General features: G+C 39.0%; 1 protein-coding gene across 4 annotated transcripts in view; it reads right to left on the bottom strand.

Annotated features, from left to right (window-relative positions):
• Window positions 1-18,520, bottom strand: part of fgf14 (fibroblast growth factor 14) — a 110,878-nt gene that overhangs the window by 42,108 nt on the left and 50,250 nt on the right. Inside the window, exon 1 of one of the 4 annotated variants that reach the window (XM_039818109.1) lies at window positions 2,554-3,958. The exons of the other annotated variants lie outside the window; for them this stretch is intronic. Within the exon in view, the coding sequence (XP_039674043.1) occupies window positions 2,554-2,746 (193 nt within the window). The 5' untranslated portion in view covers window positions 2,747-3,958. Of the gene's footprint in view, window positions 1-2,553; window positions 3,959-18,520 lie in introns of those variants that run through there. 4 annotated transcript variants of the gene reach the window in all.

Raw genomic sequence — 18,520 nt, forward strand, 5'->3', positions numbered from 1 at the left:
GTTTCGATATATTTTCTTTGAATTTGACGAACGCTCTGGCTCAAAAACACAATTTATATAATTTCCAATTAATATACCCCATAACAATAGCTAATGTAGTGTCTCACAAGAACAATACTCAAAACCAAAGGCAATACTGGTGTTAGAATACATATCCAGACACCTCCACTCCCCTCATCTTGACAGATCTCAGCAGGAATCTGAATGTGACTTCAATATATAATCACATTCTTGACGGTTAGAAGGCTGCTCTGTTCTCTGCAGCTGTCAAAAGGAAGCCCAATGTCTTTCTCACCTAGGCAATGAGGACAACTGTGCATGTCTGCCTGTGTTATCACAACACATATGATCAGTAGCGCATTCGACTTTTACTCATAAAACAAAAGTCCTTCCAGGGGCCAATATTTAATTAAGCACACCAAAAAAGCCATTAGTCTTCCTAAGCTGTGTGCTCTTGTGATAATATGTTGAATCATAGAGAATAAGGGAGGAAAGAAAAGTGTGCAGGAAAGGTGTGGAGGGGTGAGGAGAGAAACAGTGGTATGTGCAGTATTTTCAAAACAGCCCCCTGACAGCAAAGCCTGACATAACTTTTTGACATAAAAGATTTTCCTAATTCTCATTTGAGAAAATTAATGGAGTATATTCCCATTAGACCTCTAATCTAATAACACAAACTTAAAACAGGAGAAAACAGAGTGGTTGTCCCTGTGTTCTGATTTGAACTTTAAAAATTAGGACAAAACACTTATTTTAAATCGGCTTTCCCCTTCATTTTATTTTGTGTTATTTTAGTGGGAGTGTTTCTCATCTTGCAGGCAGCAGGGTCGTGCTTTTTGAAGCCCTCAGGAAACAGTTCGCAAACACTTGTGCTGGCACTGTTACTGTGGATTATCATCACCATTCTGGCTCAGGGAGGCCCTAAATTGCTCTATAAAATGGCCGTTGCAGGTGTGATGCTGTAAAGTCATTTCATGGTGAAAGTGCAGGTAGACTTTCCATCCACATATCTGACTTACAGATTTATTTGGGCCAGATCCCAACTGTTCACATCCATGAAATGCTAAAATATACCCTAAACCAAAAAAGCCAGCTTGCAGAGCCTTGTTTTTTTTCTATTGCAGTGGCCAGACATAATAATAATTCCCCCAGCAAATGACTGCCTGTCCACATGTCTGCTGTGGGAGGCTGCTGGATGCTACTGAAGTTCAAATGAAAAAAAATAGACACCCCATAGATCAATTCCAATGTGACAGAGGAGGGCAGACAATTAGAAACACAAACATTGGGACAGCCGCTGCACACAGAATGCAGAGGCAGAAACAGCTGTCTGGAGGATAGCCGATTAGAACCTGCCATTCTGATGCAACATGACCCATGTCCAGATGTGCTACTATATAGATCCAAATATATCAAAGCCATTTTAATCTGTGTAATCACTAAAGGCTAGTGAAGGGGACATTATCACTCATAGTATTGTTCAATTCCAATATGAACACAGAAAGGGGATGAGAGATGCTCAACAATCAAAATGGCTCTCTTTGTGAACAAGATGAAAGACCAAACACTGCTTCTTGATGCGTTGTTACCAAGAAAATGCTGTTTGAAATGCGTTTAAATTAAATTAACAATTAAATTGTGCAAAATTGTGTTTAATCAGTTGGAGTTATAGTAGGTCTGGGGCAACAGGTTTGATACCTGTAGATTCCATTAGGAACATGCAGCCGCCCTCCGCCATTCACTAACGAGGAGAAGTAATTGGAGTAATTTAATTTCCTAAATGAATTATCTTAATTCATTTTTGTAAAGAAAAGAAAAAGTATCGTCTCAGTCGGCACTAATTCCAGCAGTGAACTTATTATTGACGGTGCTCTTAAATCCCAGGTTGCCACATGTGAGCAAAAATGCATATGACATTTTCATAAGTGGACCGAATATCAGCTGGAGCAATAAGAGGCCATTGGCACACTGATTCGTAAAATTATGCGAGAAAAGATTGTGTTTGAAAGGCGTAACCTCCATTCCGCCTGAGATATTGACCTTTTTGCTTGCATATAAATGAGTTTCATTTCTGGCTTTTGTAATGTGCTTAATGTACTAAGCAGTTCGGCGAATCGTGTAGTGCTTCATAACGATCAGACCCTTTTCAGAATCGCCGAGGTGACAGTTCGGTAAACCTGTCTAAACCATTTGGTACAACTCGTCAGGAGCCTGTCAGCTACCTGGGATTGCATGTAAATCAGAGGCAGGTTTGTTGTTTTCAACGAACTGGTCCAATATACAAAACAGACTGCTCTCTATCTCCCTCAATTTAACTTTTTACGCACGGAGGTGCAATTTGGCAAGTTTATGTAATCATAATAATACATGAGTATCAGTCATTTCATTATCACCTTGTGTACTTTAACCCCATAGGATATGGTGTAATTATAATTGCTAGTGGCCAAATTAGAGATTTCAACCAGTGGTTCAATGTATGCACATGTTTAAACACTGTATGCACAACGCTCTGCGCCAACACAGCAGGCACTTTGCACACTAAAGTTCCCAGACCTTGTCTCCGTAGTCTCCGCTTCCTGAGGCCGAAGATGCGCACTTTAGAGAAGATGTCGACCAGGTTCCCATTGCAGAGCCCCTTGTTCTTGTTGGGGCTCTTCCTCCGTCGGTTGGTCGAGGGCCGATCTAAATGCTGCTCCCGTGCCTGTCTCTTCTGTCTGATCAGCCCACTTGCGATAGCAGCAGCCATGGCTCAAAATGTCACAACTGCTCAGGTCCAGTCTGCACACGGAGCACAGACTACACAAACAGCCGCCTCTCAGAGCTTGCAGCCCGGGTCACAGTCCCATAGTGGCGGCTAAGTGGTCCGTTCCGTGATGTGAAATGTCAAATATATTTTTTTAGGAGCTGGTTTTCTTTTTTTGTCCAAATACTACATGCTAATTGCGATATTAAAACAGATGTCATCATCACTCGAAAAATGATTGGACATGATGGAAAAAATGAGATCAGTTCATGCGTAATTCCATACATGCATCAATAACCATAGTCTTGATGAAGAGCTATGCCAAACTCACGCGGACCGAGATTTCAGAGGATCATTCATACCTGCAAAGTGATGTTTTTGTTCATTGTCTGTGACATGTTCAGTAGCATCGCCTACTTAAAATGTCCAATACCGGCTGCAGCGTTCTCACAGCACATTCACCCACTCTTTCCTCTTTTCGCCCTCTGTTTTCTCTTTTTCCTTCCAGACGAGGTTGCTCTATCAGAAGTCGCTGTGTTGGGTAGCTGTGAGGACGCCAGTGCATGTGCGCCGCCAGCAATCAAGCAAATACAGGCACCTCCTACGAAGATCACCACTCGAGTGAAGGCACAGCAGCACCGGGCGAAACGAACTCCAAGTTTGCAAGAAGCAATCCGCGACAGCGACCCTGCGGTGACTGATCAACATTTAGAGATGGAAATGAATACGCAACCGTAGTAGAGTTATACAGTGATGCAGCAGGCTAAATGAAAGCAAACTTGTAGACCAACTACCTGCCGATCTGCCGGATAACGTTCTCTCAACATATTTTCTTCATGGTATTCCACACTTACAACCGGGCACGATATCGGAGCCAGAGAGAAAAGAAGATCACCAAAAGCTGATCGAAATCCTGTGGAGATGACGTCTGCATTGTGTGACAAGCTGCATACAAATATATAAACTTATACCCCCCGGCGATCAGCAGACAGTTCGACCCAGTGGATGTTCCTATAGAGCCCACGTCGCGGGAGATGCATGTACGATCAGTGCGTAAAGGGAATAAGGAAAGTAACGCCACTGACATACAGCACAATTTATTTCCCCACGCTCAAAGAAAAAAAACACGATAGGAAGCCATGGTCACTCGATTCAGTCTATATACCATCAACAAGTCCTAACCACTCGTTAGTACACGCCTGAGTGAAGAGGATGCCCTCCCCCACTCCCTCCCTCTTGACCACCAAGCCCCTGCTTGGAGGGGAATGAGCAGCCGGGTCTTGATGCTGACGTTAGATGGTAAGATTCGCTGCTATATGAAACGCATTTAGTTAAATAACTGGAATTCCTTACAGAAATGATAATACAATAGACTATTGTGGCATTTGTAAATTTGGATTGCACCTACATTTTCCAGTCAGATCTGCAGTTTAAATCACTAAAAATCCAAGTAAAATACAATAACTTAATGTTCTACCTCATAAGGGGGATACTAGTTGCTGCACGTGTGGTAAATAAGCACATTCATATTGTTTAAGCACCTGAGGCGCGCTTCATTTGCTCTATGTGGTTTCAGTACCACGGACAGCGTCGTTAATTTCAGCACCACACAATAATGGAGGGAAACGTTTCCTTCAGTTGGACATTATTATATTTACTTAAACGACCACAAGAGACTGCAGGATGTGAACCACAAGCCAATGTATGCTCCACTCCACATTATTCCTCGATTACGATGATGAAGTCATGCCGGTTCAACACAATAAAAGCCTGTAAAAGACAAAATAGTTGATATTTTTTCTTCTTTTGGGGTTAATATCATCTAAGTCTCAATCACAGACACATGAATTAAAACTCAAGAGAGCCATCTACTGTTGGTGGCTGTAATTAAACATTTGGGCTCATAGGGGACTGGAGCGTTGAATTGCATTGCCCTGGTGTGCGTACAGTCTCCGCACGCCAGACGCACCTGTTGATATCCAGCTGTATGGACGTAAGAATATAGAATGGGTGGAGCTGGCCGACAGACAATTATATAAGGATGTGCATTTATTTCTATTACATCAAAAAAGTGTAAGCGAGTAGATGTGGTTTAAAAACCGAAGAACGGTGAAATGATAGCGTTGTCTATAGAATCAAAATGCATAGGCCTACATACTATCCTATAGATGCGTTATCAAATTTACATTAAGGGGTATTCATGATCCTGCTCATTTAAAATCATGCTTAGGGTGTGCCTTTTCCCCCCTTACTCCTCTCCTCACTCGAGCTCTGGCTTTAGACAGACACACGAGTTTATGTCCCGTGTCTGTTCAGAAGCCTCCAACCCCGCGGTGCTGCAGGAGACACTGCAGTTAACGATCCAACCAGCAGCGGACACTGTCAGCTCAACAATGGTCCCTCACCCACAGCAACCTGCAGAACAGCACTGTCACAGCACCGCTTCTGAATTGAAGAGGGTTCCTATTTCGCTCACATGGATAATCACTTTCCTTCAGTTGTAATCATACAGAGGTGGGGTACTTGGATTGCATTAAAGATAAAATCGCAGCTCAAAAGAAAAAAAGGGATTATGGAATGTTATCCTGCAGGTTTGGCAAGAATTGAACAGTATTATACTGTATTTGTACATTGATTTAATTGTATGTACTGGGTAATGATGATATTATTAGATGCTGCTCAACATAATTTGACCAACTAGTTAGTTTTTTTCTTTCTTAAATTGTGGTTTGGAATAAGAATCTTAAAAAATTAGATAAATGGAAAAAGAGACCCAATGTGATGTGCTACAAAATGAATTTGTAACAAAGAAACAGATTTGAAACCATACTGTATGCAGTATTATTTTCTCATATTATATGTTTCCAACCGAGGCATACATTGGCATCGGTGTGCTTGAGTAATACAAGTATACCCATGAATTCTATAAATTTGGCACATAAAAACAACTCACTGGGCTGGATCCAGGTTTGGGATAATACTGGAGAGGAGAGGCTCTGTGGCGTTTACCTTTTTCAGTCACACAGCAAGAGGTTGAATGCATGGATGGTCATAGAAGCTTTCTACACATACAGTAGCACAGACATGCACATGCAAAAGCACACAGCACACACTGGAGGAGCAAACTAATTCATTTACACTGCGAAAATGCTTCCATATCAATAAGAATACGATGCATGTTGTCAAAAAGCACATCAAAAAAGTGAAATATTCATTCATGAAACAAAATGAGGACGCACATACCTACATTTTTTTTCCTCCTACATATGAGTGAATGAGAGTCCATGGCAGTCCCATTCCAAAGCCCTCTAACCCAAGACCTTTTCCTGTGACTTCTAATGCCCCATTTATACTGCCCCACCTAAAGAACCTAACATGGTTAGGGTGAACTGACAGTCTGCCCCAAGCTGTTCACAATGATTTGTTCACAAACACTTTAAACACTTCATTCATTCTTTAAGTTGGGTCACAGAGAAAGGCAGTTAGATTAACACATTTGGACATTTCATCAGAGACTAGCCACAAATGAAAGAGGACTAAATGTTGCCTTAGGATCTAATTTGCAAGAAATTAGCCTGTCGCAAAGAAGACACGTGCATTAGGCTACTGTGCAGTATATGCAGCTTGTATTCCTCTATTATTAATACATTCTTCACACAGACTACCAGACACCATGATACCATGCACAGTTGATCTGTATGACACATGGAGACCCAAATATTCAGCAAAGCAGAATCTGATGCAGACTTGCAAAGCCACAGCCTCATCAGGTAAGAACATTTTAATCCAATCTCCTCTGAGGAAATTGCATTACTGTTAGTTAGATGTCCTGCTGCCAAGGCAAAGCAAATGCCACCCAATGGAACCAGGATAAACAACCTATTTGATTATTGCTATTACTTTGCCTGAGGGCCATGTTCTTTTATCACCCATCCCGATAGGAAAAACAGTGAGTGGGACTTAGCACTTCTCGGGCCCAGTGACATAAAAGAAGCTAAACTTGCCAAAATGAAATTATATTGCATTATCAAAGACAGTGAGTTAATTCAATTTGAGATGAGTAATGTTTTGGCTTAGCTAGGATTTAAGTCATTTTCTTTTCTCTGTTGTTTTTCTCCTCTTCCTGATGCTTCAGCTGTTTAATCATTGACTATCATGAGTCCATCTATTGAAGCCATAAAAGCTTAGAGAGCCCGCTTATGAACTGTGAGTGTTCTACAGTGCATGTGTCTCATTTATTTTGATTAGTCTAATAGTTTTAGCTAATCAGAGAGCTAAGACAGACGAGTGCACATCAAGAGCTTGCAAGAGGGAATGAAAATGGAGAGCTCTTGTAAAATGGTCACAAATTAAGAGTGTATGGATAAGCCCTGAGGGTGGACGATGGCCAGAGAGTTGAGGGGGTGATAATAATCATACCCTGGAGACCAAGAACATCTGTACTAAAATTGTTGATGAGAAAATAGTTGTACTGTGATAGTGTTAGCCAAGCACTGAGAACTATTTTAGTCAACTAAAGTAAAATGTATTCATTTAGCACATGTATCAAACAAAAGATGTGCTTTCCAATAATGTTTTATAAATTTAAATAAAATACATAAATAAATAAGTGTAACATCCAAAACAAAAGCAATCATGTAGTCAATGTGTCTGGTAAATGAGCCAGTAATTACAAATGCATACTGTGCAGCCAAACATTGTTCAAAGCCACAGAACTTTGTTTTAATAATTGAGATCCTTTCAGTTGAGATCCAAAACTTTCCAAAAACACCATATAGTAACATGAATAACATGAATGTTGGGGAATGTGTCTAAAAAGACGCATAATACATCAGAATATTTACATTTGATGGAATGGTGGAGCCATTAAGAAAACATGGGAGTCTTGGGTTTGAATATTTTATATTCAATACATATTCAATGTAAACACCATATAGCTTAGTGAAGAGATGGTATAGTGTATATGAAATACTGTAAGCCTGTGTAGAATAAGATGATTTTAACAACCATAAAGCTAGTCTCTGCTCATAGACCTTTAAATCGCTGGTTCATCATCTCATGCAGAGTGTCAGAAAATCATTTAAATGTACATCACATAATCGCTGCTAGGTGTACTAAATACGCCACCAGAGAATATGTATAGCCACATTACAATGTGTCTCTCTGTTGTGAGTGTGATGGAGTGTTCCCCCCTCCCTCCAGAGATGAGATTAAAGTGGGCCTGAGGTGTGGAGCCCTCCGACAGAGACAATAATGAAACACAGTTGCTTCAAACTGTGCTAAACTCACAAATAGCTTACTCCCAAATTAAAACAACTAAGTTAACACTTATGTTGCTGAACTACACTTACAGTAAAACAAAATCAACTGCCATGTGTGGCCTGTACCCCTGCAAGTGAACAAATCGTATGTGTTAAATTGTGGTTTTCATGATTGAATTGTCAGTTTCCATGCCAATGGAGCAACAAAATTAAGTCATCTTGGCAAGTATAACTTTGGAAAGAAAGGTCAATTGCTAATATTTATGCGGTTGGGCTGGCTTGTTTTTCTTCATCTTCTCAGACTTTCGCACATTTAAAGGACACCTGATTCCAGGAAGTAGACGGAAGCACAATTGGATACAAGTGTCAGTGATTAACCGCAGCCCTGTGGCCCCTCACCAGTAGTGATTGGCTAACTACTGAAAAATCGCCCAAATCGCCAACAATCCAGTTATATGGTGCATAATTTATGATAAAGCAAAATGAAGGTATTTAAGGACACTAATGTGAGCAAAGTGACAAATATAAAGAGAGGGCTGCAGAGGCAAAATAACACTGTCACGAACTCACTAAGGAGTCAATATGCTGGTCACACACATCCTCTCTCTTCTCTCACGCACAGGCACACACACACACACACACACACACACACACACACACACACACACACATACACAGCTCCATCCTTTGATCCTATTTTAAGTCTGCAGCAGTGATGGAATGTGCCTTGTCAGCAGCACTGCAGAGTGAGGTTCCTTGGAGAAGCCCTGGGCAGTTTGGGAGAATACCAATTAGTTCAAACCCCTCTAGAAAGGCCTGCTTCCAGAGCTGAAGACTGACACTATATGTGTGTGTGTTTGTGTGTGTGTTGTGTGCGTGCGTGCGTGCGTGCGTGCGTGCGTGTGTGTTTGTGTGTGTGTCGCTTTATGTTTATTAGCAAATGTGTTGGTGCATGGGTGTGGATAAGTAAAATCAAAAACAATGTGTGTATCCACTTGCAAATGCATAGTGTATAGGTTAGCACATTAATATTAATACATTTCTGATGCAGGTGAAGGACCTGGGTGTATTTCGGTGCTGGAAGGCTTAATAGAATGGTAATTAGGGTGATGTTGGGTCAGGCCAAGCTCCGTTTGTGAATTCAGAGATGTGGGATGGGGAAAACAATCAGATCAGTGAATGCAACTTTGAATGTAAAAGATATAAGTTCTGTTGTGTCCGCAACACAAGCTTGAAAACGCATAATACAACATAGGGTAAATTCAAAAGAATGCATATTTAAAGGCAATATGTCTGTTAAGGAAAGGCATTTTTAATCTCTCTACAAATACATAAATGGAGTAGCCACTGACCTTTAGATGTGGTCAGTGCCTTTTTGTCTAAGCTGACTCCCTGTGAAGCTGCAGATGATACCTGATGTGAATGCAGGCGTAAGAAGCCCACAGGTCCATCAGAATCCCTGTCTACATTTGATACCACAGCTGAAAACTATACACTTCTCTCAAAATAGCACACACACACACACAGAGATGCTGAAAGGGAGATTCCTGTGACTGTTGAAATGTGACTCATCTAAACTATGGAGTGTGTCTTTTGGATGTCACAGTGGGGTGTGTGTCATACAGCTGCTCTGAAGTCTGACCTAACAGTTAAATAAACACACAGAGACAGGCCATGTAATTTATGGGAGCCCATACTTATAAAACATGAATCTTGTCTATGAAAAGCTGAATCATTTGGTGTGCACACCCACTGGTCCGCCTCAAGCTCCCACATTTATGCATGTGTGTACACAAGCAAATATGCATAGTAGGGACACACACAGACACACACAGACACACAGACACACACACACACACACACACACACACACACACACACACACACACACACACACACACACACACACACACACACACACACACACACATAAGATTCTTCCTCATCTCTTTATGTTGTAAGTGCATTTGGTCGCCTCAAGACTGTGCCGATGAGTGTTTGCATGTTTTTTTGTGTATAGGTCTGTACAGTAACGATACTTTTCTGATGCAGAGAAAGGGCCTGAGCATAGTTCTGAGATTTAATAAAATGGTAGTGAGGGTAAAGTCAGGTCAAGCTCCAATTGTGAATTCGGCATCAACAAAAACAAATGCAATAACACAAAAAGCAACCAAACAGTTTAGACACAGACAAAGACCAACAAAAAACGTAAAGCTGCAAACGTTTGATGATTTCTTTTTAAATAATTTGAGAAATACCAATAGACATTTCACATCACAGGAAGGAGTAAATTTGATTTACTGTTCAAAGATATTGCTTAAAAAAGTATTTTACTACTGGAAAGAAGGTCTTTTAATAAAACTGGTCAGTCTATGCAGTGGCACAAACTTACAATTTTTTTAATTGGTGCTACAGAGAAAACAGAGAAAATAAGCTGTGATATTCCCTTTCGCTCAAAAGGTAGAAAGCCTACAACTACCAGAATGCACTGCGCTGCACCGGACCAATAAACAAACCCTGCGGGTGGGCGACGTAATGCGAGTTTGTCAAGCTCGTCCATATTACCATAACACAGAATGGCAGCCGGCTGGTAACAAACAATCTGGTATAACAGTTAAAATGGTAAGCTGAAATATGTTTCTGAAGGCGAGAAATAAGCAATACAGTAACCAAATCATGGTTCATAGGGAGAGATCTGGGCACTGGTAAGATGGAGGGAAGTTTAACATAGTTGTTTTACACATAATACTTACATTATTATGATACAATATGAGCAGATTTAATATGAGCAAAGTATCCCTTTAATGGAGCTTCGAAAAAGTTGACTATACTGTAACCATACTTTCCATATGAATTATAAACTTCCTTCATGACAACATGACAAATGGCGTCTTGTTAATGAAACTATAACCATAAAAAATTACACCTCGATAAAATAGTATGTTTAATAAGTGTGTTTCATATTGTGCTTCCTTCCTAGAGGTCCATTAAGGTGTGCTCATATGATATGCACCATAGATCTCAGGTGAGACAGTATGTGAATGGGACCTCAACCACCTCTGATTGAGAACAGCAATAAAATTCTCCCCAAGAGACAATGAAAGACTAATGATGTCTGTAAATGCAGCCCCAGCTAATGACGATAAGCACCATAACTTTGGCCACTGTGACCCTCTATGGCCCTGAGAACTGACACTGTGTGTGTGTGTGTGTGTGTGTGTGTGTGTGTGTGTGTGTGTGTGTGTGTGTGTGGCGAGTATTTGACTGTGAGTGAATGGAGAGGACAGGGGGACAAGGAGTGCAGTGATTAGTCTGAAGTGACGGGGTTAACGCTCCAGTATGACAGCAGTCATTAACCGGCAGACATTACCACACTCTCAGACACCCATTAACGCCGTCACAGATCAAATGTTACCAAAGCTCTGAATACATCAAATACTTCACCTACTGTATCCCAGGATCCACTCAGTCTTATTCTTACAGTATTGGTGTTGTGTTAGTCTGTGATCCCTGATGTGAGAACTAACAAGATTAAGTCAACTTAAGTTGTATTTTGACAATCCATGTGTTGTAGATAAAAGTTTAGTGTGTCAGCTGAACCAAACCACCATGTTCGGTTTTTATGGTTGTAAATAAATGTATCATTGATTATGTGCAGCGTAAGGAACATCCCGATACTACATTACAATACCCAAAAAACACAAACTTAAATAAATAATAGCCTAAGACATAGCCTATACACAAGAATAATGATGAGGCATGTAGCTATGTATTGAGTGAGTAAAACAAATACCAGGCATCTTACACAAGAGGCACCTCATATTCATACTATGAGGTTATGTGTGCATACAAGTTTCAATAATTAAGTTCAGTGATATAATAACTTTTATCTAAGGGTTTATTTTATACAGTCTATGTTTTCTTTTTTCATAGAAGAAAAATACTTAAGCATGAAGATCAGCTGGAGTGATGGTTAAATAAAAAAAAAGTGTATTTTTTTAATTAGTACTTACCAGCCCTGCAATAACTCATTGGAATTTAGTGACTTTACTGTATGACAGGAAATGGTAAAGCAGCAAAAAAGACATGATTCAATATATTCACTATTCAGATGAATATTGGGCTTCTTGCACCAATAATACAAAAAACATCAATTCACTGGTTGATCATGTTGCTCACAGTATTAATTGTCAATGTTGTTCATAGCTAGACGCCAACTTCATAACGTGACATATCGCTGTATAGTTTGTCTGAAGAGTTATCAAGTTATTTGACAGACAGAAGACAATTAGTTTACTTTAACGGAAGCTTTTCAAAGGTAAGGGTTGTGGAACACAGCGTGCCTCAAGGAAGTTGTCTTGGGCCGCTCCTCTACACAATCTTTAACAATGATCTTCCATCTGTTTTAGATAAAGCAAACATTTCGATGTTTGCTGATGATTCCACTATATATTTAGCAGGAATTGATATTGGTGATTTAAATATAAAACTACAGATAGAGCTCCTTATCCAGTGTTGGACTGGATAAGGAGTAACAAATTGATTCTCAATGTATCTCAATGGAACTCATTTTTCTTTATGTTCCAAACCAAAACTTGAAGTCAGCATAGAGCAAAATTCTGTAGAGCAAAGAGAAGAGGCTAAACTTTTGGGAGTGATGATTGATAATAGATTGTGTTGGGATAGACATGTTCAGAAACACTTTGTCTGTTATTAAAAGGGGTGCAAAAAACTTTACACCACAGACCGTTAAACAAGAACTTCATGCTTTGTTTTTTTCACACCTTGATTACTGCTCTGTGGTTTGGTCCAGCACTTCAACAATTAATATAAAAAACTACAAGTGATTCAGAATAAAGCGGCACATGTGGCTCTCTCATGTGGGTTTAGATCAAATGTTGATAAAATGCATGAAAGCCTGTCACGGTTTAAAGTTAAAAATAGATTTGCGTATTCACTAATGTTTTTTTTACATAATGTTACAACAAACTAAACACCTTTTATTTTATATACAAAACTATCGTTTAGTACTGATACACATCATTATCCAACGAGGCATGCAGTAGGAGGTAGTTTTATTTTACCTAAAGTGAAAACCAAATCAATTCAACGTTCAGTTAGGTACAGAGCAATGTGTGAATGAAACTCTCTCCCAAATACTATCAAACAACAAAACACTCAGTATGGTTTTAAAAAATCACTTAAGAAATATTACCTTCAAAGATATTTCAATATTTAATATCAATATAGAGAGGTTCTGTTATAGGGCTTTTCGTTATATCTTATTTTTTTAAATAGATCTATTCGGAGTAGTGTAATTTTTTTAATTTTATTTTTTGTATTTATTTTTTTTATATTTTTTGTGTGATTAATTGCGTTAACTGTAAAATATGATTTGTATTTTCAAATGTTGTGTAATGTGAAGTAATGTCTTTGTGCGTATGGTGTGTAATGTGATGTCGTAAATTGTATTGTCACATGATAGATTGTAGGACACCAGGAAGAACAGCTTTTAGCTTATGCTGAAGCTAATGGGGATCCAAATAAAACAAACAAAACAAAAAACAAGGTCTTTCAAACTGTCAGACAAGAGAAGTGCATTTGGTGAAACAATTACCCAGCTCATTTTCTACATCTGTTTTGGTGCAGCAGAGCACTGCTACATGCTTGCAAACAGTAGCCTATGTGACGTGCCAACTTCACATAATCTGCCCCTCTGGAAGTTCACCCAACATTGACGGCTGTTTAAAAATCTGATTGAAAATGCAGTTCCCATTGGGGGGATTTTGACCCTCCTGTCATGCTTAAATTGCTTTGCTGCTTACTGTATAAATTGCTTTACTACTTTTCAGCCACTAGAGAGCAGTACAGAGCTCAGTAGGACACTGCTGCAGGATTACAGTGTCGATCAAGGAGAAGCAAACTGATCTGCACAGAGAATTTTTTTTTTGTAGCTCTATTCTAAAAAGTTGTAGTATAGAAGTATTGTGATGGCTTCTACACTGACAAAAAAACACAAGACCTACCACTAAATGGAACCCCATCCACTTCACTTTGCAATGGAGCAACACATAGTGTAAAAAAAGATACAGTGAATTAAACATACAGTAGAGGAGATTTCCTGTGAAAGTAACAGTCTGTCACTTTATCCAGACTGTAACCATGATTTCTAGATTTTTTATCTTCCAGTGCATTTATATAACCAGCTGTCGAAGCACTAGACTGAACAAAAACTGGAACCCTTTACAAGAGACAAAACACTCTTTGTCTTAAGTAAACCAAGATGCCCTCAAGTGGCCAAAACAGGCAAAATCACAGATGCTGTGTTTGGACATGTGTGTCTGATAATGACATGCGCTGGTGTCCAACTCTCAATCAGTTTATCAAGTCAGCGATCTATCAATAAATCATTTAATTAACTTATAAAAGGTTTTGACACCATCATGGAAGCAGTGGTGAAATCTATGTGGAGACATGACCTAACTAGAGGAAGAGAGGCTGTGTTGTGAGCAGTAATTAATATTAGAGTCAGTTGTGATAAGCCATAATGTGATTGTGGGCTTCTCTGTGCTGTAAAGACTCACTGATCCCATATTGCCAACTGGTATTTGATACATAAAGGCTATCTATACATGTATATTGCTCAGAAGATCATGTGTATGGGCACATTTGTGTGAATGAGATGTATGGAGAGAGAGAGAGAGAGAGAGAGAGAGAGAGAGAGAGAGAGAGAGAGAGAGAGAGAGAGAGCGGAATAGAACAAAGAGAATGTTAGAAATAGAAAAAAAGGAAAGAGGCATTTGTTTTCATTTTCACGTTATGCAATGGAGGCTGTATAGATCAGAGCCTTGGGACACACAGTTTCCAATAGCGGTCAGTGGTGCAGTGCCGTTGGATCACACTCACTGAGCTGGTCACTGTTAATGTAAACAGCCAGATGTCCACAGTTGGCATTGTGTTTTTGTTCTTGATTTAATTTTAAAAGCAGACATTAACCTTAACCAATTAATGGCTCTCAAACTGCACTATGTCAAAACAAATCACTGAGACAGAATTACATCTATGTACGTACATTAGATAATCGCACTTTTATGAAGACATCTTTAGACCTCATAGACTTTATTTTTGATTATTTTTCTTTCTTTAGTTGCTAGAGATCAAAGGTCTTGATAGAGAACTAAGTTGAGCAGGTTAGAAGAGTAAGTAGTCTCACAAGAAAAGCAGGCGATGCAGAAAAACATAGAACCAGCACCATAGACAGAACAATTACAAAATCAAAGCCTTAATACCATGCTTTCTGATTATACCCCAAGGGCCTAATTAACATATATGCAAATCAGGATAATGAAATAATAATGATAGATATGTAGGCTTTATTAAAATGGAGGGATGAGTACCTTTAAGCTGTTTTTTACTCCGTGTCAAACTGAAAGATATAAAAGAGTGGAGGAAAAGATAAAATAAAGCCCACTGTCAAAAAGAGTGTTTCATGTGCATGTCTCCTGTTAGGGTCTAATGAGAAATGACACATTTGTAATTACAGTGGACTACAATTAGCTGGTGTGTAAGTGAGATGCCAGAACCCGGGTCTTTATGACTGGGCTACACATTGGGGTAGGTATGAAAACCATTTCAATGTAAATAGAAAATTACTTAAAATGAATGCGAAAAAAGCTTTACGATTGTAATTTTCTTTCCTCATGAAACAGCCTGTCGAGGTGGGACTTGATTTGAGAGCTTTAAAATTGGCAGGACAAAGCCTGCAATGTGGACACCAATGTTGGCCTTCAGTGTACAGCTGAAGCTCACTCACCTCCTCCATCACGCCTACGTACAGAGGAGGTGGAGGAGGACGAAGAGGAGGGACATGTTTTTATCCTGGGCCTCGGGATATGTAAGATCGAGGTTTTGGCAGAAGAGAGAACTGCAGATGATGTTGATGATGGTGTTGCAGCTTGACACGTGTCTGACCTCGTGTGATCGCTACACGGCCCATTAGCCTAAAGTGACTCCTCCCCACCCAAAATCAGTTTTCAAACATCATTATACAACTTTGTATACTTGATAGGTGGTTGTAAAAAACAAACAAAAAAAAAGTAGTTAAATCCTTTTAGAAAGAAAGTAGTGTTCTTCAGCTTGATTTCATGTTGGTGACAATGGATTCCAATTCTAACAAGTTCAAGTTCATAAGTTTTATTGCATATTGTATATGCACAATTAGGAAACATGTTTCCCTGTACAATGAAATTCTTCCTTTGCTGTCCACAGAATGCCTAACAATGTAAAATCTACGATATATCCTACAAATATACAAAATAAAACAATTTTAAAAGGCAGCAAAATAAAATAAACAATAATAATAAAAATTAAATAATAATAATAATGTAAATAGTGCAAGTTATGAATGTGCAAACTGGAGAAACAAGTTTTCTCTGTGGAATAACTCACCTTGCAGCAGTAACCTATTTTTAGACAGTGGTGGAAAGTAACTAAGTACTTTTACTCAAGTGTTTTACTTAGGCACAATTTTGATGTACTTGAACTTCAAGTATTTCCATTTCACACCACTTAATCCTTTTACTCCACTACATTCCAGAGGAAAACATATTGTACGCCATGGCATTTATCCGACAGTAGTATTGTGTAGTTATTATTTACATTGCAAATTCAAATTTTACCTGCACAACATTATGTCAGTTTATGAAGCATGTAGCTTTGCTAGAAATTAAACAACCTCCACGTAAATAAAACCAGCTCCACCTCAAACAGCTACACCAATTAAATGCTTCCTAAATGTCAATGCATCAACAATAGAAATCCAATTTATCAATAATCCAAAAAGAGAATATACATAACATTCTCCAAAGGGGACATTCAGCATAGTTAGTCCTTTTACTTTTGATACGTTTTAGCAAATAATACTTTATTTGTTTACTTAATACTTGTACTTAAGTAAAATGTTGATGTAGGACTTTAACAGTACTTTTAACAGAATACTTTTACTATATGCTACAAGTACGAGATTCTTTACGTATTGTACTTCTTTCACCACTGTTCTTCAGTGTAGTACAGTATGAACAACATATGTCATTATTTTGTCAAAATATAAATACATGTCTGTTGGAGCTTCTAGGAGGATAATATTGCAACAAAAACACAGAATTTATATATATTATGAAGAAAATAATAGTTGAAACATACATACAGATGGATGTGTGGAAAAATTGATTAATGCTGCAGCAGCGGCTTCAGGAGCTTCTATGAATTTTTTGATACTTGTACCGACATGAAAGCTTAACACACTTGGAATCCATTGTACCCACATATTCAAGCTGACCATAGCTGCTACTCTTTGTGAAGAAGAGAAATTCAAACCTTGAAACACAGCGTTCAGGCCAACATGGGGTTAGTATTTGATGAAGGATTTGGAATTGATCATCATTTTAAGGACAAAGGAAGACCAGCAGGATCACATTTTGTATGGCGAAATTTTTATTTATAGCCCACAGTGCAAAACGTGTCCATTTAAAAGAAGAAGCATCATCATGACTCCAGACAATGAAAGCTGATTAATGGGATTTCTACAAGGAAAAAAGCATGTTCTACTGGCTAAACCAACAGTCAAAATAACATCACACCGTGTCATCACAGCAAAGCCTTGTTAGGGTGATGCAAAGCATGTAGCAGGTGACTGAGGGAAAGCGGTGTCCATTTCCCAGAGGATGCATGTTATTCTGTTAAACCGTTGTTTCAGTGTTTTTCCAGCCGATAGAGGATTTGACCTTTCGACACAGCTCTAAAAATAGCATCATTCTCAAACAAAGGGGAGCACCAGGGATAAGTAAGACACTTCTGATGTACAGGTGCACACAAATGTACACACACACACACACCCTCAGGGAAATGAGCTTGAATTAGATTGGTTTAACTCATCTGTCTTATAGAGAGTTCAGAGTCTTGGCTCTCCACAGTCTAACAACAAACAGAATAACAGTGTGCTGTCCACACTTTTAATAATGAGATTCTGGTCATTTCTGCTTGGCAAGAATAGAGAATCACTCTTGTAGAACAGCAGTGAGGAGAAAGGTCCTGATAGGATCACTGATCAGACTACAAACCCCTAATCACTATATAGAATCCTCCGTTGATGGCACTGGTAAAACCCATCACTTCTATGCAGCAATGGTGACCATTACTGCACTCACCAAATTCCATGGCAATAAGCCCAATTCATTCTTAAAAGGGTTGTTTGTAAAGTTAGCCTTAAAGTTGCGGTGATCAATATCCTTTCACAAACAATCTAAAAAATGGCTACTGTTATATCAACAGTACAACACCAGACAGTAGATAGTGTTAGCTGGTGAACACTGTGGAGCATTTAGCAGCTAAAATGTCAGATATTTTCCACTGTCCTTAGAGAAGACCAAAACAGAGCAATGAGGAGACTCAATATTACAGTGAAACACAACTCCAAATGAATGCTAATGTTGCTTCATATCTGCTGGATGTGTAAATA

This window comes from Perca fluviatilis, chromosome 12 (genome assembly GCF_010015445.1).
Source record: "Perca fluviatilis chromosome 12, GENO_Pfluv_1.0, whole genome shotgun sequence".
NCBI classification, from domain to species: domain Eukaryota; kingdom Metazoa; phylum Chordata; class Actinopteri; order Perciformes; family Percidae; genus Perca; species Perca fluviatilis.